This window comes from Cervus elaphus, chromosome 25 (genome assembly GCF_910594005.1).
Source record: "Cervus elaphus chromosome 25, mCerEla1.1, whole genome shotgun sequence".
NCBI classification, from domain to species: Eukaryota; Metazoa; Chordata; class Mammalia; order Artiodactyla; family Cervidae; genus Cervus; species Cervus elaphus.
In genome coordinates this window covers 66,589,806-66,613,325 of record NC_057839.1, presented here as the reverse complement: position 1 = coordinate 66,613,325, position 23,520 = coordinate 66,589,806, and the positions used below count along the sequence as shown (strand labels likewise).

General features: G+C 46.9%; 1 protein-coding gene across 1 annotated transcript in view; it reads left to right on the top strand.

The window, feature by feature from the left end:
• SRD5A1 (steroid 5 alpha-reductase 1) overlaps positions 1–23,520 on the top strand; it is a 36,942-nt gene that overhangs the window by 4,898 nt on the left and 8,524 nt on the right. The window contains exons 2-3 of the mRNA XM_043887835.1: positions 18,431–18,597; positions 23,305–23,406. Coding sequence (XP_043743770.1) covers positions 18,431–18,597; positions 23,305–23,406 — 269 coding nt within the window. The remainder of the gene's footprint in view (positions 1–18,430; positions 18,598–23,304; positions 23,407–23,520) is intronic.

Sequence of the window (23,520 nt, the reverse complement as noted above, 5' to 3'; positions counted from 1 at the left end):
GGTTTCACTGGGCATGAGTTAGTTTAGAGTACCTGATAGAAAGGTCCTTTCATCCAGGTTGGAGAGAGTTCCTTATTAAACTATGTCTTCTTCCAGTCTTGGTTGCAGGTCATGCGTGAGGCATCTGATCTTCATCCAAAGAAAGATTACTGAGATAAGCTTCAGAAACTACCCTAGAGTGTCCTTTAATAATTCAATTAAATTTTACATTAATATACCCTAACAGCAAAGAACCATCCGGGAAGTGAGTCTTAGCAGATACAGACCTCCATTAACAAGCTGGGATTTAACATTCATTGTAACATCTCCTTCTCCCTAAAATCACCATCATTTTTACCAAATATAACCAAATTAAGACCTGTTTGTAATATAGGTCTGGTCTCAATAAACTTGGCCTGATGACTTATATAACCATAATTGATCATAGACTTTTTTGCTTTGCTGAGACTTTAATAGAGTCTCAGACTGAACTTTTAAAATAAAACCTTTCAGGGCTAGGAAGAAGAAAAAAGAAGTTGCTCAGTCGTGTCCTACTCTCTGTGACCCCATGGACTGTAGCCTATGAGGTTCGTCCATCCATGGGATTTTCCAGGCCAGAATACTGGAGTGGGGTGCCATTTTCTTATCCAGGAGATCTCCTCAACCCAGGGATTGAACCCGGGTCTCCCACATTGTAGGTAGATGCTTTGCCAAAGGCTTATCACAGATTTTGCCTAACAGATCTAAGTAAACTCCCTTCTCAAGGTCTCCAGAATGCCTTTGAGATTTCCATACCTGTTATTGAGATAACCTTCCTAACTTATCTGATAAAGTTACCGAAACTAAGAGCTTCTAGTATATGGAGGATTCAGACAGAAAAGAAAGATAAATGTTTCAATGTGTTTATAAAATATAATTTTACCAAATTACTGTCATAATTACTTTGAGAAGAAGGTTTTTCTTTTTTTTTCTTACACCTGGAAAACACAGATTCAAATCAGTAATTTTTGAGATGGAAACCGTAAGGCATATTGACCATTCAGTCCTTTTGTTAACCTTTGTGAAGTCATCAGGTTTTCCACTAGAATCCTTACCCAGTTCAGAAACTGGTATTTATCCAAAAGTCCTTTCTACAAATCTTCTTGAAGAGGAAGCATTTTTCCAAAACTTTGTTAGTGCTATGACAATATTTTGAGATAGTAACTAGAATTATGCCTGATAACATTACACCCAAACATATCAGAATTTTAGGAACGCCACACGGTTTCTAGGACCTCTTTATTAGTAACAGTTACCGTACAATATTACCTGAGACTTATTCACTTGACAATATTCGCCCATGTAATTCTGTAACAAAATGAACCTAATTAGTGTAATATCTCTCTTTGGGATGTTTCAGGGGCCCTCTGAAGCATCCCAAGATTAGCTGGAAATCTTCTTCATTAGAATGATTTAGGAAGCTTTGTCAACAAATATCAAAAAGGTTTAGAAGACTGAGTCAAATGGGATTATAGTTCACTGTGAAACAATACTATTCACTTAGCCAAAGTAACAATAAGGGATTTCAGAATCATTTAAGAGATAAAGAAACTAAAATTTAAAACTATTAGCATAGGCAGTTCAACATCTGAAGAAAAGGTGTCCTCTAAACAGAGAGAAAAGCTAAATTCTAGTTTTTGCACCAGCTTACTTTATTTAAAAAATAAAATTAACTTTTTTTTAAACTTAGTCCTAACCATGTACAAGACTCTTTGCTCATGGTTCACTTGTCACAAACCTTATCACTTTCTGTACCCATCACTGTGTTCTTCCATCCTAAAAAGCCACCTGTGAGTCAGGCTTACTTCCTTTTCCCGTCACAAAATGCCATTCCATTCCTCATACCTTCTTTACTGAAAACACACTTCCTACTTCCCTTAAGCAACTAAGAATTGACTCTTATATGAGCATTTTATAGATCGGTGAGCATAGATACCACTAATAATTTCTAAAACCTTTGCTTTCTTAGAACATTTTAGGATGGCACCAAACATGATTCATTTTTAATCCCAAATCACTTTAGTTTCTCTGTAAGAGGAGATTAGTGTTTAGTGATTAGTGTTCAGTAGTAAATGTTTCAAAATATTATTTTATTTGGAAAATGACTTAGCTATTCAATAGACTTCCAACACTTAGTTAAGCACAACCCTTAGAAGTTCAAGTTACCCCAGTCTGCAGAGACTATTTTAGACAGACATTCCTAAAGCATAATTATTCTTAATAGAGTCTATCTAAAGGCTTATCTTATTTGCATTTTTAAGAAGTTTTTTCACTTGAGGGAATTTCCTTGCAGATAAACTTGTAACATATAATAATATTTAACTTGTATTAAACCTAGGTACAGTGAAAATATTCTGCTTATTGTTAGTTACTCTTAGACATGTGTACATTATTTAGATCAACAAACAAACATTAATATCAGGTATTTAATACTGAATATTTCCCAGTTCACATGAACCTGAAATTCATTTAGGTTAATTTCTCTTGTATTTAGAATTATTTGAATTGTAAGCGCCTACTTTTTTTTTTTAAAGCCCAATTAGATTAAACCTCATTCACACACTGATCTCGGCAATCAGCAATATTATCTAAAAAACACAGACACGCCCTGAGACATACATTTATCCAAATAAATGGATAACAAAGTTATGTTTTCCAAACCTAGTTATGAATCAGGTATCACAATACAAAACACGCTAATTGTAAAAATAGTTGGAGTAATATTTTAAAAGGCTGTTCCCCTTTTTTTCCTTTTGGTTTCAGGAATTAGAGATGGTCTAGATAAGTGATCCAGAGAGCTCTAGTCTAAAGGTATGGGAGGAATTATTTCCTCAGGGCAAGAATTCTTAAAGAGAGAACTTTTTTCATCAGGCTTTCTCTGGAGTCTAAAAAATATTGTGACCGCATTGTCAAAAATTGTATTTTTCTGTGATCATAGTTTTATAGCCAAATTTTAGACCAGATATGCTCAGCTTGGCCCTGATAACAAGGGCTGATTGGTCCCAGCAGGGATTGTGCCTCTGAGGAAGTAGGGGCCTCCGTTTGATCAGCCCCAGGCTGTTGATTACCGGAGGAAGTGGACAAGAGCGGGAGTGCAGAAGGGACAGAGCTCGTCCCAAAGCATCCAGCCAGTCGGGAGGCGTCTCTCGCCCCTCCTTTGTCGGGGCTCTGCTGGCCAGCCCAGACTCAGTAACAAGGGAGGCTGTGTGAATCCCAACCTGAGTCAGACTGGTGGCAGAAGAAACGAAAACCACAGGAATTGGGACACGTGCTTGGGAGATGCAAGCCCGAGTGGGCAGCATCTTCCAGAACTTGGTGGCCATCTGCCGAGGCCCTGGGCTGGGTTGTGGGCTGACCCTGGAGGGGGGCAGGGCCCTGCCCTAGGGAAACATTAGCGTCGTGAAGAAGCAGAGCCAGGTGGAGGGGCTTCCCGTGGTCTGTGGGAAGGGGTGTCTGCCCGCATGTTTTTATAATCTTCCTTTAGCATACCTTGTCTGAGGATCCACTGACTCCCTGCTCATTGGTGGGCTTGTAGATGGAGGCAAGACGTTCTCTTAAGACATCGGTGAGGATGAGAGAAACTCTTATACTTTTGCTAAGTACAAGGGTAGAATCAATAGGACCTTTGTGGAGGAGAGCCGGGGACGGTGGGGCAGGCCTGCCAAGGAGCGGGGCAGGGGACAGCTGTCAGACAGAGCACATCAAGGCCCTGACCCCCGGGGATGGGCAAGGATGTTTGTGGGCATTTTTTTTTTATCCATGGCAAACCATGTCATTGTGCCAGTGGCCCTTGCATGGGGTCAGCGTGGAGGTCGGCTGTTGATCTCAGGCGTCTGAGTCCAGAGAGCACTGTCCACACCTTGTCACACTGCCCTGGGTTTTGTTTGTGTGCAGAGTTCGACCTTTCTCTTGCTCACCCCAGGCATGTGCGTGCTGGAAATGAGCAGCTTTCTGTTATCAGGTCTGCTCAGAGCCAGGTCTGCTCAGAGCCTCTCTGCGCCAGGGTCCTGGGGTGGCACCCTCAACCCTATCTCAGCTCCTGTTCTGCTTTCTGTCGAGCCAAGCAGGGACTCGGTATGACCCGAACCCAGGGCGCCTGTATCACTGATTCCCACTGGGCGGTCAGTGAGCGACTCACTGCATCATTTCTTCATCAGCTCTTCTGTGTAACGGTAGTCACAAACCCAAGTCCCACTGGAGCGCAGGGCTGTGTATTTGCCACTGGGGCCCCCAGTTACCACCTTTACCCTGAAGCCACAGAGGAAGGGGGCCAAACGCGCCCCACCCCACCCCCAAGTCCCAGAGTGCAGACTCTCAAACGCCCACCCCAGGGCATGTGCTCAGCCAGGTCTGGGACTCTGTGGGGTCTTGGTTCTGTTGTCATCCCTCATGGCAGCCCCTCAAAGCACGTCACCTGCTTGAGGTCCAGCTTCCCCCCTGCTGGACTCCGTTAATGACCTGGGGAGAGCCTCGGTCAGCCTCTCTTTTAAAGGTGTCATAAGGGACTTCAGGGATTCCTGGTGGCTCAGATGGTTAAGAATCCCCTGCAGTGCTCGCTTCGGCAGCACATATACTGAAAAAAAAGAATCCCCTGCAACGCAGGAGACCTGGATTCAATCCCCGGGTCGGGAAGATCCGCTGGAGAAGGCAGTGGTAACCCACTCCAGTATTCTTGCCTGGGAAATCCCGTGGACAAGGGAGCCTGGTGAGCTACAGTCCACGGGGTCACAAAGCGCCAGACACAACTGAGCAGCTAGCACTCAACACACGAGGGGCTTCCCAGATGGCACTACTGGTAAAGAGCTCGCCTGTCAACGTAGGAGACGAGGGTTTGACCCCTGGGTCTGGAACATCCCTTGGAGAAGGAAATGACAACCAGCTATAGGATTCTTGCCTGGATAATCCCATGAACTTCTCTGATAGCTCAGTTGGTAAAGAATTTGCCTGCAATGCGGGAGACCTGCATTTGATTCCTGGATTGGGAAGAACTGCTGGAGAAGGAATAGGTTACCTACTCCAGTATCCTTGGGCTTCCCTTGTGGCTCGGCTTCCACTGTATAATCGTAAGGGATTTGAATCAGGTCATACCTGAATGGTCTAGTGGTTTTCTCTACTTTCTTCAATTTAAGTCTGAACTTGGCAATAAGGAGTTCATGATCTGAGTCACAGTCAGCTCCTGGTCTTGTTTTTGCTGACTGTATAGAGCTTCTCCATCTTTGGCTGCAAAGAATATAGTCAATATGATTTCAGTATTGACCATCTGGTGATGTCCATGTGTAGAGTCTTCTCTTGTGTTGTTGGAAGAGGGTGTTTGCTATGACCAGTGCGTTCTCTTGGCAAAACTCTATTAGCCTTTGCCCTGCTTCATTCCATACTCCAAGGCCAAAATTGCCTGTTACTCCAGGTGTTTCTTGACTTCCTACTTTTGCATTCCAGTCGTCTGTAATGAAAAGGACATCTCTTTTGGGTGTTTGTTTCAGAAGGTCTTGTAGGTCTTCACAACCATTCAACTTCAGCTTCTTCAGCATTACTGGTCAGGGCATAGCCTTGGATTACTGTCATATTGAATGGTTTGCTTTGGAAACGAACAGAGATCATTCTGTCGTTTTTAAGATTGCATCCAAGTATTGCATTTCTGACTCGTTTGTTGACTATGATGGCTACTTTCTTCTAAGGGATTCTTGCCCACAGTAGTAGATATAATGGTCATCTGAGTTAAATTCACCCATTGCAGTCTGTTTTAGTTCGCTTATTTTTGGAATGTCGACATTCACTCTTGGCCATCTCCTGTTTGACCATTTCCAATTTGCCTTGATTCATGGACCTGACATTCCAGGTTCCTATGCAATATTCCTCTTTACAGCATCGAACCTTGCTTCTATCACCAGTCGCATCCACAACTGGGTGTTGTTTTGCTTTGGCTCCATCCCTTCATTCTTTCTGAAGTTATTTCTCCACTGATCTCCAGTAGCATATTGGGCACGTACTGACCTGGGGAGTTCCTCTTTCAGTGTCATACCTTTTTGGCTTGTCATATTGTTCATGGTTTGCCATTCCCTTCTCCAGTGGACCACATTTTGTCAGAACTCTCCACCGTGACCTGTCTGTCTTGGGTGGCCCTGCACAGCCTGGCTCATAGTTCCACTGAGTTAGACAAGGCTGTGGTCCATGTGATCAGACTGGTTAGTTTTCTGTGATTGTGGTTTTCAATCTTTCTGCCCTCTGATGGAGAAGGATAAGAGGCCGATAGAAGCTTCCTGATGAGAGAGACTGACTAAGGGGAAAACTGGGTCTTGTTCTGATGGGCAGGGCCATGCTCAGTAAATCTTTAATCCAAGTTTCTGTTGATGGTGGGGCTGTGTTCCCTCCTTGTTATTTGACCTGAAGCCAAACTATGGTGGAGGTGATGAAGATAATGGTGACCTCCTTCAAAAGGTCCCATGCACACACTGCTGCACTCGGTGCCCCCAACCCTGCAGCAGGCCACCGCCTCCGCCGGAGACTCCTGGACACTCACGGGCAAGTCTGGTTCAGTCTCTTGTGGGGTCACTGTTCCTTTCTCTCAGGTCCTGGTGTGCACAAGGTTTTCCCTTAGATTATGCTGTGGAAGTGACAAATAGATTCTAGGGATGAGATCTGATAGACAGAGTGCCTGAGGAACTATGGACACAGGTTCTTGACATTGTACAGGAGGAAGTGATCAAGACCATTTCCAAGAAAAAGAAATGCAAAAAGGCAAAATGGTTGTCTGAGGAGGCCTTATAAATAGCTGTGAAAAGAAGAGAAGGGATAGGCAATGGAGAAAAGGAAAGATATACCCATTTGAATACAGAGTTCCAAAGAATAGCAAGGAGAGATAAGAAAGCCGTCCTCAGCGATCAATGCAAAGAAATAGAGGAAAACAATAGATTGGGAAAGACTAGGGATCTCTTCAAGAAAATTAGATACACCAAGGGAACATTTCATGCAAAGATGGGCACAATATAGGACAGAAATGGTATAGACCTAACAGAAGCAGAAGATATTAAGAAGAGGTGGCAAGAATACACAGAAGAACTGTACAAAAAAAGATCTTCATGACCCAGATAACCATGATGGTATGATCACTCACCTAGAGCCAGACATCCTGGAATGTGAAGTCAAGTGGGCCTTAGGAAGCATCACTATGAACAAAGCTAGTGGAGGTGATAGAATTCCAGTTGAGCTATTTCAAATCCTAAAAGATGATGCTGTGAAACTGCTGCACTCAATATGGCAGCAAATTTGGAAAACTCAGCAGTGGCCACAGGACTGGAAAAGGTCAGTTTTCATTCCAATCCCAAAGAAAGGCAATGCCAAAGAATGTTCAAACTACCGCACAACTGTACTCATCTCACACGCTTGCAAAGTAATGCTCAAAATTGTCCAAGCAAGGCTTCAAACAGTACATGAACTGTGAACTTCCAGATGTTCAAGCTGGATTTAAAAAAGCAGAGGAACTAGAGATCAAATTGCCAATATCTGTTGGATCATCAGAAAAGCAAGAGAATACCAGAAGAACATCTACTGCCCTATTGACTGCGCCGAAGCCTTTGACTGTGTGGATCACAACACACTGTGGAAAATTCTGAAAGAGGTGGGAATACCAGACCACCTGACCTGCCTCTTGAGAAATCTGTATGCAGGTCAGGAAGCAACAGTTAGAACTGGACATGGAACAACAGACTGGTTCCAAATAGGGAAAGGAGTACATCAAGGCTGTATATTGTTACCCTGCTTACTTAACTTATATGAGAAATGCTGGACTGGACGAAGTACAAGCTGGAATCAAAATTGCCGGGAGAAATATCAATAACCTCAGATATGCAGATGACACCACCCTTATGGCAGAAAGTGAAGAAGAACAAAAGAGCCTCTTGGTGAAAGTGAAAGAGGAGAGTGAAAAAGTTAGCTTAAAACTCAACATTCAGAAACTAAGATCATGGCATCTGGTCCCATCACTTCATGGCAAATAGATGGGGAAACAGTGAGAGACTTTATTTTGGGGGGGGGGCCTCCAAAATCACTGCAGATGGTGATTGCAGCCATGAAATTAAAAGACACTTGCTCCTTGAAAGAAAAGTTATGATCAATCTAGACAGCATATTAAAAAGCAGAGACATTACTTTGCCAACAAAGGTCTGTCTAGTCAAATCTATGGTCTTTCCAGTGGTCATGTATGGATGTGAGAGTTGGACTATAAAGGAAGCTGAGCACCGAAGAATTGATGCTTTTGAACTGTGGCATTGGAGAAGACTCTTGTTCAGTTTTATTGCTATAGGAAATAACACAATCATTCAGCAAATGATTTGACCCTCGAAATAGAAGCGATTGGACGTCATCTCCCAGGGCAGCCTATAAGGTCGCCAACCCAAGTTTGGGAACACTAAGTAGCCAACTTGGGTGATCTGGCAGTAACTTAGGTAATGGTGGGCTTCTTTGGTGGCTCAGTGGTGGGGAATCCACCTGCAGTACTGGAGATGCAGGTTCAATTCCTGGGTCAAGAAGATCCCCTGGAGGAGTAGATGGCAACCCACTCGAGTACTCTTGCCTGGAGAATCCCACGAACAGAGGAGCCTGCTAGACTACGGTCTATGGTACCACAAAGTCAGACATGACTGAGCATGCATCTACTTATCTACTTACTAGGAAATGGTAGAGCTAACCATTTTCAAATGTTTAAATGAGAATGGTTGTTAATTTTAATAATTAATTGTTTCACTTCTTTCTCAACAATTGGACATCACTGTAATCTACAGCACTTCTAGATTTGGACCAGTTCCTTTTGCTTATCCTGCCTTCTGTAAAAAGAAAGGAATTTAGTGATTGTAGTGATTAAACTGCAATAAAGATATGTATTTAAGGAAGGATTTTGCCCTTTCGAGGTGAGGCTGCAAACACAAAGAATACTCTGTCACTCTGTACTTTGGCACAAAAGAAGGCAAAGGCTGAGGGATTGGTATGCCCTTCTCTTTCTTCAGTTTTCTGCTGTGTCTTCATGTCATGCCTGCCTTGTGCTTGCATACGTGCTTAGTTGCTCAGTCATGTCTGAGCCTTTGTGACCCTGTGGACTGTAGCCCACAGACTCCTCTGTCCATGGGATCTTTTTTTATTTAAGTCACTCAGTCCTGTCTGACTCTTTGCAACCGACTCTTTGCAACTATGTAGTCCATGGAATTCTCCAGGCCAGAATACTGGAGCCTTTCCCTTCTCCAGGGGATCTTCCCAACCCAGAGATGAAACCCAGGTCTCCCACATTGCAGGTGAACTCTTTACCAGCTGAGCCACAGTTCAGTTCAGTTCAGTCACTCAGTCATGTCCGACTCTTTGCAACCCCATGGACTGCAGCATGCCACACTTCCATGTCCATCACCAACTCCCGGAGTTTACCCAAACTCATGTCCATTGAGTCGCTGATGTCATCCAACCATCTCATCCTCTGTCATCCCCTTCTCCTCCCGTCTTCAGTCTTTCCCAGCTCAGGGTCTTTTCAAATGAGTCAGTGCTTCCGCATCAGGTGGCGAAAGTATTGGAGTTTCAGCTTCAGCATCAGTCCTTCCAATGAACATTCAGGACTATTTCCTTTAGGATGGACTACCTGGATCTCCTTTCTGTCCAAGGGACTCTCAAGAGTCTTCTCCAACACCACAGTTCAAAAGCATCAATTCTTCAGTGCTCAGCATTCTTTATAGTGAGTTGTTGGTTTCAACAATATTGTGTTGGTTTCTACCAAACATCAACATGAATCAGCCATAGGTAACATGTGTCCCCTCCTCCTGGAACCTCCTTCCCGCCTCTCCCCATCCCACTGTCTTGGTTGTCACAAAGCCCCCGTTTGAGTTCCCTGAGTCAGCAGATTCCCGTGGGCTGTGTATTTTACCTGTGGCTGTGTGTGTATCCGGGTCCCTCCCTCCACGCATCCCGCCCTCTCCCGCCCCCACCCCCACCCTGTCCATAACTCTGTGCTCTATATCTGTGTCTCCATTCCCACCTTTGATTTTGCCTGAGTTTTTCAGGTTCCCAGAAATCAGATTTCTCATCAGGTCTGTTCTGAATGTATTAGGGATCAGGACTTAAAATACTCGTCTGCATATTGTTTGCAAAAGAACCTGCAATTGAGATAGGTGCTCCTTGTAGAAAACTTATAAAGTGCAGAGGAATTCAAGGAAACAGAAATAAACCCACCTAGAATTCCACCCCTCAGAGATAACATAGATGGTATTTTGGGATAGCTCTTTCCCGTCTCTGTCACTGTTTTTTTTGTTGTTGGTTTTTTTTTTAATGTGGATCATTTTTTTTTTTTTTTGTCTTTATTGAATTTGTTACAATATCACTTCTGTTTTATGTTTTGGTTTTTTTAGCCCCAAGGCATGTGGGATCTTAGTTCCCCAACCAGGGATTGAACCTGCACCCTTTGCATTAGAAAATGAAGTCTTAATCACTGGGGCACCAGGGAGGTCCCTCCTTCATTGTTTTTTGTAAGTTTTGGATCATTTTTTCTTAAGTAGTCAAGATAACAACACAGATATATAAGCGCACAAAATCTATATCCCACTTCTGTCACTTAACATAAGTACCATACTAGCTTAGTAGAAATACGAAATAAAGAAATAAAGATGACTTCTAAAGACTAATGTGCTGCAGCGTGAGTAGACAAAGACAGCCCTGCCTGGTCCTGCTTCTGGCTGACCTCTCGGGATGCGGCGGATGACACACCCAGGATGTTGCCATGGAGGTGGCCAGCTCCTGGTGTCTCTCTCCATCACCCAGGAGAGAGTTTCCCCATGTTCCTCTGAGCCTCTGGTCCTGATCTTTTCATTAGGTTAATAGTAATGGTTCTGACATGTTTTTTTTAAAAAAAAAAAAAAAAAAAGGCATGTGTAGGATTAGGGATTATTGAGAACATTCGTCAGAAACTATGAGAAGTCCTCTTCTGCTGTCTAAGCGTGTAAACTCACCCCCAAAAGGAGGTGGACCGCAAACCGCCCCGAGCCATCAAAGCACCCCGGGGATTCCAGCATCTCAGAGATTTAGGTTCACCCAGTCATGAAGCATGCCCATGTTCCTGATTGCCTTACAAACATGAACTTTATGGAAAGGCCATATTCTTTCTTGACAAGGAACAGAAAAAAAATGAGAAAGCTGTAACACAATGAGGAGCAAAGTGTCAGGTTTAATCCCACACCCCTCCTGATGATGCAGGAAACAGGATTTCTTCTTCCCAGCTCCTGGGGACCTGGCAATTGTGTATGCAGAAGAGGAAATGGCTTTATAACCTGATTTCTCCAAAGATGCGCTTCGTGGTTTCTCAAGAGATGATGTCTGTGCTAAGGAATTTTCAGTCTCTGACTTAGTGCCTGTTTTCCACGAGGGGTGCTGTTCATGTCCCAGAGGCAATGGTAAGGGCGAGGCGGTGTGTGAAATCATTTGAACACAAACACGCTCCATAACTAGATGACCTGGGTCCCAGAACTGGCTCCTGGCAGGCGCTGTGTCCACCCAGCAGAGGCACCCGCCTCCCCTGCTGTCTGAGCCTGGACCTTCCCCCAGATAAATGGCTGGGGTCACCGCCAACCTTGAGCTGCTTTTGTCCCTCCAAAGTCTAGAGGAAGGTTCAGGAAAAGCCACGTCCAGAAGCTGCCCCTCCCCACCCATTCTGGTTCCTCTTGGCCCAAGTCAAAGGAAAACACTGCTGACAGTTGCTGCATGGATTTCCAAGGAAAAGGAAATAACCCAGAAGGAGAAAGACCACCCGGAAGATGCCAGGAAGGGGGCACGGTGCTCCCCTCTGGAAGGCGTGTCGCGTCTGAGTGTCGCTGAAGACCCCGGCCCCAGGACCTCTGAGCCAGGGTGGCCGGTCCCCAGGGACGTGCTCGGCCTCTGGGGAAGGAGAGGGTGGGGAGGACAATCGCAGCTCCCTCCTGAGGTCTGTGGGCCTGGGTGGCGTTGCTCGGGACAGTTTGTTCCAGCCTCCTGGTTTTGTGGACATCAGGGTCGCTGCTGAGCCCTCCAAGGACAGAGAGCAACAGAAGAGACCTGTGTCAGCCCAAGGCCCTGTATCCAGTCCTGGCCCCTTTCCTGACATTTCACGTGAGACCAAAGAGAGAGAAATCCTCTCCCCAGGTCATTTGTGACCAGCTTCCACAGGCGCAGAGGTCAGGGCATACCTCCTGGCCATCCAGGGAACAGGACAGGTGTGTGCGGTCCCCACCGGCCACCAGCCAGCCCCAGACCACAGCGGCTGCCCAAAACCCAAGTGCTGGGGCCACAGGCAAGAGTGCTTTCTAAGAAAACCCAGGTGACATGTCCAGATTATATCTGCTGTTGTGATCTGGACTAAGGTCTGTGAACTTCCCTGGAAAGGGCCAGGTGTGTCTGCCCAGCTTTCTGGCCCAAAGGGCAAAGGAAGATCCTTGGTGTAGGAATTTATAACTTAAGAGGAAACAAATGTTCACAGAAATTGTGTCGAGAGAATTCAAAATATAATACCTCAATGCAGTTTTGGTAATAGAGGTGTAATGAGAAGAATGGGATTCTTTTGTTGTTGTTGTTGTTGGGAAATAAAATTTAACTTGAGGCTTCCCTGGAGGCTCAGTGGTAAAGAATCCACCTGCAATGCAGGTGAGGGATTAATCCCTGGGTGGGGAAGATACCCTGGAGAAGGAAATGACCACCCCACTCCAGTATTCTTGCCTGGGAAATCCCACAAACAGAGGAGCCTGGCAGGCTACAGTCCATGGGGCCATGAAGAGTCAGACATGACTTAGTGACTAAACAACAATAACAACAACAAATTGCTGGTATAAGGAAGTGAAAGTTTTAGTTGCTCAACTGTGTCTAACTCTTTATGACCCCATGGACTGTAGCCCACCAGGCTCCTCTGTCCATGGAATTCTCCAGGCAGGAATACTGGAGTGGGTTGTCATTCCCTTCTTCAGGGGATCTTACCAAGCCACGGATCAAATCCGGGTCTCCTGCATTGCAGGCAGATTCTTTATTGTCTGAGCCACCAGGGAAGCTGGTGTAAGAGATAGCTTTAAAGGCCTTAAATTTTCACAAGCTTTGTAAATTTGTATTTTGTCTATCGCACACATTTTTACCACCATGAGTTACAACATCTCAGCAGATTCCACTGTAGATTCCACTGTACTGAGCTAGTTGCTTGCTCAACTTCTTTGAAAGTAGCCTCACCTTTAGTTGTTCCGCACAGGCCGTATACAGCAGCCTACCCCAGCCTTTTCAGCATCACGGACCAGTTTCATGAAGGACGGTTTCTCGGCGGACCGGGATGATAGCGTGGGAATGGTTTGGGGGTGATTGAAGCACAGTAGGGATCAAGGTGTTACAAGAATCTAAAGGCACCACTGATCTGACCGGAGGTAGAGCTCAGGCTGTAAAGTGAGTTAACGGGGCAGCAGCTGTAAATACAGATGACGCGTCACTCACTCACCTCCTGCTCTGCAGCCCGGCTCCTAACAGGCCGTGGACCAGCACGGGTCCATTCCCTGGGGGCTGAGGGCCCCTGGTTTAGAGAGCCTGAGCCCTTGCCCACTCCAACCTCAGCACCAACCCCTGGAATAAACAGCTGAGCCATTGCAGTGACGTCCATGGACTTACCAGGCGCCAAGGCTGCCCGCCTGCACCATCTTCTGCCTCCGTTTTGAACTATCAAGTGTCACTCCTGGTGTCCTCACTCCGCAAGCCACTCTTCTTCCCGAAAGGCTGATAGTCATGTTACACAAGATTATATTCCCTGGGTGTGTTTCTTTGGCCCCTACAAGTAATTGACTCATCATCGGTCTAGGTGGTTTTCCTTGCTAGGCTAACAAAATGAACTGCTTGGTAGCTTCCAGCGGCCGTAGCCTCATTTCCTTCCTTTTCTTAAAAGAAGTTCTGCCCTGGGGTGCTGTTTCAAACTCTGATTTTTCTGACTGCCGCTTTCCCATGAGTTGGGGACGTTGCAATGACCGCCGAGCCTGGCGGTGGGGGCCTCTGTTAGTCTGCCACTGCTGTGCTGGCAGTGAACCCCAGGGGTGCTTTGCCAGCTGCTGGAGTCCTCAAAGGGGCTTCCCAGCTGGCTCAGTGGTAAAGAATCCACCTTCCAACGCAGAAGATGCAGGAGTCGGGGCTCACTCCCCAGGTCAGGAAGGTCCCCTGGAGCAGTAATGGCAAACCACTCCAGTATTCTGGCCTGGAGAATCCCACGGCCAGAGGATCCTGGCGGGACCATGCAGTCCGTGGGGTCTCACAGAGTCGGACAGAGTGCGCACGGTAACCAAACAGCTCACACTCCACTTACCTTCAAAGCACGAAGAGTCCAACAGCTTTCCTTGTTCTGACGCGACAGGTGGGCATGCGGATTCCTGCATCATGTCACAGAATACCAAGCAACCGAGCCCTGTGCCAAGAGATAATATCGCCACATGCAGGTTCTGTCATGCCCACCGAACTCCCTCCAGACGGGATGTAAACAGAGGCCCGTGGCTGTGTTCCAGTACAGCTTTATTTACAGACACTGAAATCTGAATTTCGTACAATTTTCATGTGTCATGGAATAGTCTTTTGACCCACTCCCCTGCCTAACACACACACTACTTAAAAATGTAAAAAGCATTCTTAGCTCCCAGGCAGTAGAAAGCAGGCGGTGGTCTGGACTTGGCCCAGTGGCTGTGTTTGCCGACACCTGATCCATACTCACATTGATGTCACAGAACATTAGTGACCCAGGAGAAACGGGCAGGAAGGCAGAACAAGAGGCAGCTTTGGGTTCCACCTTTACCGGGTTCCAGCCCGGAGCTCAGACGGTAAAGCGTCTGCCTGCCATGCAGGAGACCGGGGTGCGATCCCTGGGTCGGGGACATCCCCTGGAGAAGGAAAGAGCCACCTACTCTAGCATTCTTGCCTGGAGAATCCCATGGACAGAGGAGCCTGGCGGGCTATAGAGGAATCCCCTGAGCTGACTGGGGAAATGAGATCAGTTAATTCCCGGTGCTTCTCAGGTCTGGGCACTCGGGGACAGGCCGAGAACCGGTCTGTCTTCTGTCATCAGCCGCTTCCTCTGGCTCTAGCATGGGGCCCTCTGCCCTGGCTGAGAAGCTGGGAGGAGCAGAAAGACACCATGGCAACAGTGCCTGATCGCAACCCCTCAGAGCCCCTGCCTGTTTCTAAGGGCGCCTGTGCTGGTACCCCCAGTCAAGACCAAGCCCTGGTCTTGCAGTGTCAGTGTTTGCAGTCAGCCTGCGTCCCAGTACCAGTCAGCTTTACCAGCTGTCTGCCCAGGTAGGAGCCATGGTTCCCCGATGCAGAGAGAAGTGCCTGTTCTTTTTTGTGGACCACACAGCCCGTGGGCTTCCCCGGTGCCTCAGCGGTAAAGGATCCGCCGGCAAGTGCAGGAGATGCGGGTTTGAGCCCTGGGATGGGAAGATTCCCTGAGGAGGAAATGGCAGCCCACTCCAGTGTTCTTGCCTGGAGAATTCCATGGACAGAGGGGCCTGCAGAGAGGGTCAGAAAGAGCTGGACGCAGTTGAGCACACACGTACCTGGGGACACAGCATGTGGATTCTTAATTCCCCACCCAGGGATCCAACCTGCACCCCCTGCACTGGAAGCATGGAGTCATTACCACTGGGCCACCGGGTAAGTCCCTCCCTGTTCTTTCTGAGGGGCTTGTGACGGGGGCGACAGAGGATGAGATGGTTGGATGGCATCACCGACTCGCCGGGCATGAGTCTGAGTAAACTCCGGGAGTTGGTGATGAGCAGGGAGGCCTGGCCTGCTGCAGTCCATGGGGTCACAGAGAGTCGGACACGACTGAGCGACTGAACTGAAGTGAACTGTCAGCACTATAGTTTCCAGGCAAATCGCTGCCCCACCAATGATGTCATTGCCTAGTGGACGCTTTCTGTCCAGCTCGGACTTTGCCCTAAACTTACACAGGGTCTTTGGGGGAAGTGGCTGCACAAGATGAGAACCTGCTTGTGATTCATGGGAAAGTCCTCCCGAGGTGTTGAGTGAGACTGTTGGGGAGAGTGACACTATAGTACTACTATTGTGCTCTTACTGTTAACAGCCGTCTATGTTTTTACCCGGGAGTAGATGGCCAAAATGGAAACAATAAGTGTGTACACTTTCCCGTTTCAAGCTATCATTTACGTAAATAAATTTTCACTTGATCAGCTTTGGTGATTGGATCAGGTTGTGTGGTCATCACCACAATCCAGATATAGGACGTTGTGTCCCCATATATGTCCTTTGTGCTTCTTTGCAGCTAATCCCTTCCCCTGACTGTAGTTTTGGCTTTTCTAGAATTCCTTACATCTGAATTATTTTTCATTGATAGAGGGATTAAAGTTGTCGCTTTCTTCTTTGGTCAGTTTTGATCATCTCTGGCTTTTAAGAATTTTGTCTGTTTCATCCATGTTGTCAAATCTGTTGGCATAAAGTTGTTGAAATTGTTTCTTATTATCCCCTTAAGGGCTATAGGGTATGTATCGATGACCCCCTTTTAAATATAGGATGTATTGATTTTAAAGAGAAAATTCAAACACAATATAAAGTTTTGCATCCTGTTTTCTTCCTACATTTCTAACTTCTTGTCCTTTTATTTTCCCCTCTTTAAACTTCTACTGGTGTGCACTAAGGGCTTCCCAGATGGCTCAGCAGTAAAGAATCCTCTTGCCAATGCAGGAGACACAGGAGACAAGGGTTCAATCCCCAGAAGGGAAGATCCCCTGGAGGAGGGCCTGGCAGCCCACTCCAGTATTCCTATCTGGGAAATCCTATGGACAGAAGAGTCTGGTGGGCTGCAGTCCATGGGGTTGCAAAGTCGGACACAACTGAGCAACTAAACAGCAATGTGCACCTAAACCAGTGTGGTACAGCCAAGGAACGCTGAATCCACCTGCAATGCGGGAGACCCGGGTTCAATCCCTGGGACAGGAAGACCCCCTGGAGAAGGAAATGGCAGCCCACTCCAGTGTTCTTGCCTGGAGAATCCCATGGACAGAGGAGCCTGGTGGGCTGCAGCCCACAGGGTGGCAAAGAGCAGACACGACTGAACAACTAACACGAACGTTGTTGTTGTTGTTCAGTCATTAAGTTGTGTCCGACTCTCTGTGACTCCATGGACTGCGGCACGCCAGGCTTCCCTGTCCTTCACTGTCTCCCTGACTTTGCTCAAACTCATGTCCCCTGAGTCAGTGATGCCATCCAACCATCTCATCCCCTGTCATCCCCTTCTCCTCCCGCTCTCGATCTTTCCCAGCATCAGGGTCTTTTCCAGTGGGTCAGCTCTTCGCATCAGGTGGCCAAAGTATACTTAAATTCAGCCACTCACTAGCCCGTGACCTTAGGCAGGTTACTGGAGCGCTCTGAGTCTTAACCTTGTCCTCTGTCGAGTGTGCTGACAGTGTCTCTGTGCAGGTAGCTGGGAGGCCTTGCCCATGGTGGGCACTAGGGAGATGCCAGCCATCGCCATGGTGACATATAGCATGACGGTGGTCCCCAAACTCGTACAGTTCGGCCCAGACCGAGTCACTGGTTTTAGGAGGATGGAGCCTTCCGTGTTCTCTCATCCCGTGTGTCTGTTTCACACTCTGCATAACTAGAACCCTGAATTTTTGCCCCATGGTGTACATTATTGAAACACCGTTAAGTCTTTAACTAGAAATTCTGCTTTCAACAGATATAGTACATCTGTGCAAGTATTCCTAAGAATGACTTTTATATAAAACTCAAGATTAAAAATCCAAGACACTTAGAGCAGAGCTTCTCAATCTGTTTCTCATTATAGCACACAAGGTATGTGACACATCTTTAGCATATAGTGGGATAATCTGACAAGAAGACTCACTGGGAAGACATAGCTGTTCCGGAGCTCTGGCCCCCCAGATCTGCCCCGATCAGCTGCGGGGCTAAGAGCAGCCCCGCTCCGGCACACCTGTAATTCAGCGCTGAGCTCCCCCAGTTGGAAAGCTCTGTAAGACGTCTGGGGCAATGAGAGATAGTAGTAATAGAATAGCCATAGTGAAGTGGAAGGCGCTCAGTCGTGTCCCACTATTTGGGACCCCATGGACTGTAGCCCACCGGGCTCCTCTGTCCATGGGATTCTCCAAGCAAGATTACTGGAGTGGGTTGCCATGCCCTCCTCCAGGGGATCTTCCCGACCCAGGGATTGAACCCTAGTCTCCTGCACTGCAGGCAGATGCTTTACCATCTGAACCACCAGAGAAGCCCAGAGCCAGTTAAGAAAACATCTAATCATTGCTTCAAGAAGAAAATGAAGAAAATCTTCACACTTAAAAAAGAAAAAATCTAAGACACTTAAAGTAGAATTGCAGACATTAGATTCTTTATCATTGTTGCTTTAAAAAAAAAACACTTCTTGTCTCTGAAGGACCTTGGTTTTCCCCTTTCTGATCCGAGGAGGGAAGCCCACGCCACTGTACGCCTTCCTGTTGGCGTTCATCTTCTGCACCTATAACGGCTATCTGCAGAGCAGGTATCTGAGTCAGTACGCAGTGTACGCGGACGACTGGCTCAGAGACCCCCGGTTTCTAACAGGTGAGTGTCCTCAGCGACGCACCCCGTCCTTGTAACCTTCAGCTCGGTGTTCAGTTAGAAAGCATCTTGAGAGTACAGAGTCTGCCAAGGTTCCTGACCTGGGACGGGGGGGTCAGGCTGTCCCTGTGACGCAAGGCGCCCAGCTCCCTTGCCCACTCAAGCGCCGAAAGCGCAAATACCTGTTCTTAAGGTGACCTAAAAATAGCAACGGGCCACAGCAGGCTGAGCAGTGGACCAGGACTGAGGCCACTCGGGCGCTAACTGGCCGTGTAATCTAAGACTGTCATCAGACCTCCTACAGTTCCTTCTGGAAAGTGAGAGGAAGTCGGTCATCTTCAACAAGGCAGTGAGACTTTAAACTCTGAGCTTTATGAGGCTGTTGAAATTTTTTTAAAATTTTTATCAATTAACATAAAGTAGCACATTTTCTAGGCTTCCCTGGTGGTGGCTCAGATGGTAAAGAATCTGCCCACAATGCAGGAGACCCGGGTTCCATCCCAGGGTCAGGAAGCTTCCCTGGAGGGGAGAATGGCAATCTGTTCCAGTATTCTTGCCCGGAGAATCCGATGGACAGAGGAGCCTGGTGGACCACAGTCCTTGGGGCTGCAAAGAGTCAGACACGACTGAGCGACCAGCGCGTCACTGCAGGGCTGAGAGGATGCTGGCCTGTGCTCACGGTGTCTGGGTGGGCCCGTCCGCGCTGCCGTCTGTGACACCGTGCAGATGACCCTCCAGCAGGAGCGCTAGTCCTTAGGCTGTTACTTAGGACGAGAGCAGGCAGGGGGTGGTGTGGTGAGAACAAGGTCTTCTGTCATCAGATAAGGCTGGTGTATCCTGGTTTACTCAGGACCATTAAATTTCTTATGCTGGCGATATGGTGATATTTCTTGTGAAAGCTGAGATGCACATCGGTCCCATGATGCACAGTGTGGTGTGATGAGCTCCACGTTTGATTCCAGCAGCTGGCTCGCGTCACTGAGGGTGCGTGCTCCGCTGGGCCGCCCCTTTGCGACCCCGTGGACGGTAGCCTTTGGGTCGCTGACAAACACCTGGCTACCTCTGCTGACACAGAGAAGCGATTTCACTTTCCTAGTACATTTTCCAGTTCTAATTAAACCTTACAATTTCTAAACAAAAATGGTAAAAAAAAAAAAAAAAAGTCATCAAAAGTATTTGCAAGGATGTAAAAAATGTATAATTTGGGGGCTCTTGTTTATAAGGAAGTTTCTATATGTTTACCCTCCTCGTTAGAAATTCTAGCACATTCAGTTATAGCTTACTCCCATGGTAGCTACTCCACCGGGCTTCCCAGGTGGTACAGTGGTAAAGAATCTGCCTACCAATGCAAGAGACGTGGGTTCGATCCCTGGGTCAGGAAGATCCCCTGGAGTGGGAAATGGCAACCTGCTCCAGTATTCTTGCCTGGAAAATTCCATGGACAGAGGAGCCTGGTAGGGGGTGGGGAGTCAGTGAAGGGGGAGAGTCCCATTCAGGGGGTTGCAAAGAGTTGGACACGCCTGAGCCACTGAACATGCACACATGATCACAGGTAGCTACTAAGAGTCCGTCAAATCTTCAAATAGCCCCAAAGCCCTTTAAACTGTATAAAGTGACCTTAGGACTCCCCTTGGTGGTCCAGTGGTTAAGAATCTGCCTGGCAACGCAGGGGATACAAGTTTGATCCCTGATCTGGGAGGATTTCACTTGCCCGAGACCAGCTAAGCCGGTGTGCCCGAGAGCCCGTGTTCTGCACCAGGAGAAGCCATCGCAGTGAAGAGCCAGAGCACTGCTCCTAGAGAGCAGCCCCCGCTCCTCTCGACTAGGGGAAACCACGTGCAGGGGTGAGGCCGAGCGCAGCCAGAAGCAAAGTGAAAAATAAAGTGGCCCTGCGTTTCTTTCGAGTTTTTTTCCCTCCACGTCTATGAATTGGTCATAATAGAGAAAATTAACATTTAAACTCCCAGGTGGCACCAGTGGTGAAGAACCCCGCCTGCCAATGCAGGGGATGTAAGAGATGCTGGCTCAATCCCAGAGAAGGGGAGATGCCCCCTGGGTTGCCTGGCAACCCACTCCAGTATTCTTGCCTGGGAAACCGGATGGACAGGGCAGCCTGGTGGGCTACAGTCCATGGGGTCGCGGTCGGACAGGACTGAGTGACCTAGCACACGCCCACGCTGGCTCCACAATCTCTGCCTCCAGGAAACACCAGACTGAGCTGTTGTGTTTGCGCACTGCCCCCAAACACGATCTTGATTTACCTGCTCTCTGACTATCTGATTTTCTTCTGCCCCAGTTATCAGAAGGAGGAAGGAAACAGAACAGGCTGAGCCCATTGCCAGGAACTGCACCCACGCTCTGCCTTCTGAGGTTCAGAGAAGGGCCGAAGTTAGGTCCTCGTCACCTGAAGAAGGAAAGGTCAGAGAGGGAATCAGCTGGCCCCGGACCTAGCCCAAGTCATGGCAGAGTAGTGGTTTCAACCAGATCATCACCAGCCCCTGTAGGAGGCAACCAAGGACAGAGAAAAGCGACTTTTTTCTGTTAAACTAAAAGATAACAGTTTTAATTGTTTATTTGGGTGGCTTGGATGGTAAAGACGCTGCCTGCAGTGCAAGAGACCTGGATTCCATCCCTGGCATCAAGAAGATCCCCTGGAGGAGGGCATGGCTACCCACTCCAGTATTTGTGCCTGGGGAATCCCAGGGACAGAGGCGCCTGGTGGGCTGCAGTCCACGGGTCAGCAAAGAGTCAGAGACAGTTGAGCAACTGACATTGCTACTACTTGAGGTTCACATGGGAATTGCTTCTGGGATGGATTGTTTGAAAATTGTTGATGAACAGCAATAAAACGAAAGAATTCTTTGGCCTGTGCATTTAAATGTCATTTGCATTTGTTCTGCAGGTCGCGCTTGTGACCTGAAAACCCTTTGAAGCTGGTCTAAAGTTTAAGACATTCAGTAAATTGTGTATAGACTTCTTAACTTCTCCACAATTGAACAGGAAGAATTGAAAATGAGAGCATAGTCATTGAGAAACAAGCTGGGTTACTTTTTTGGTATACTGTTCAAAGGACACGTTTGTAATTATATGAAGTTTTGAAATCACATAAATGATTAATTATATTTACAATAGTTACCATGAAAAGATAAGTGAATGATAATAAAATCCCAACAAAAAGTTTTCCAGAGGAGTAAAAGTAGTTCATCTAAAAGAGTTTGTACAAAGATTTTAAGATCTCTTGCCATGAAATTAAATGTTTAGTTCAGATGAACACAGATATTAGTTTTATTACTGACCTAGGTGATAAAGGAAACTTGTCTCATGGAATTTTGAGAACGTGATGCTTTCTGGAGCTTCCAAAGTGATATAGTGAAATATAAAAAGAGTAGCAAGTCAACTATAAATTGATGGCTCTAGTAAGTGCTTTGGCTTCCCATGTGGCCCAGTGGTAAAGAACCTGCCTGCCAATGCAGGAGACGTGGGTTAGATCTCTGAGTTGGAAAGATTCCCTGGAGAAAGAAATAGCAACCCACTCCAGTATTCTTGCCTGGGAAATCTCATGGACAGAGGAGCCTGGCAGACTGCAGCCCATGGGGTTGCAAAGAGTTGAACATGACTGAGTGGCTAAACACCAAACAAAATTTCTTTCACAGGAAAGAAATCCTGAAAGCCTTACTGTAGACCTGAGCGTGATTTACATCCCTGTTCTCACCCGGGAAAACTGTTTAATGCCCCTGGGCTAACTGATGAATAGTTAATAATGTTACTCCAAGTGTTCGTTTGTTTGACTTTGAATCAAGTGGCACAGTTGAGCACCATGTGCCTTTCACTTTTCTTTTCATGTCTCAGAACAATCAAGTTAACGTCTTAATGAAGTCAAGTCATTCCTTTCATCAAACACTGTTTTGACATTTTCTCTTTTCTTGTTGACATTCATTGGTGTGATACTAAGTCTCCCTTAACTGATGAAAACCCTCTGCAGTCATTTAAGAATGGGAGAGAAAGCATTCAGATGCTGTGGAAGATCTAGCCAGAGCCGGGAAGCTGGCAGTTGACAATTTTGTTGAGAGTTGAGGACATGAACAGTTCCACGAATGCCAAATGATGGGCGAGCAGAAAATGGGTGGGCGAGGGGTGTGGATCCACATTAAATCGTTACATAAAATTATAGGGAAACCAGGACCAGAGAGGAGCTCCTGGGAACCACCCCTCAAGGGGCCTGAGCGCAGCCCACCCTGGTAAAGCGCACTCTGGGGACCCCCCTGCCCCACGTCTGCCCGTGGGAGGGGGTGGGGGGACGCTGTGCTTCAGACAGTGTCTGCGAGGTCACATAAACTTTGTGGGCCGACCCACGGATAATGACAATGCCTTTGCCTAGGAAAGAGCCTTGTGACTCAGATTTCTAGTCATCCCAGTCACCCTAAAAACATAGATTGTGACCATCAGATCAAGTGATTTTAAATGAATTGGGTAATTCAGTAGTATTTTTAGAAAAGCAAAGCCCTATCTCGCAACACCTAAGTCAGCTAAGTCATCTTTCTAAATAAAGCACAGTATTTATTTCCATGATTTTTACCATCAGTCATGGCTCCTATGTTACGCCTCTGATGATGTTGTGAAGGACTACAATAGTACTGTTCATTCACACTTGGGCTTGTGAATTCTGTGGCTTGGTTACCGTAACACCCTCGGATGTTTTATCTTGTTTAGGTTCCGCCTTATGGTTGACAGGCATGCTAATTAACATCCATTCAGATCATGTCCTAAGGAACCTCAGGAAACCAGGGGAGACTGGCTATAAAATACCAAGAGGTATGTACCAAAAATAGGGTGTTTATTCTAAAATTGACTGCCTGGAGAATTCCACGGACAGAGAAGCCTGGTGGGCCACGGTCCACCAGGCTGCAAAGAGTCGGGTGCGACTGA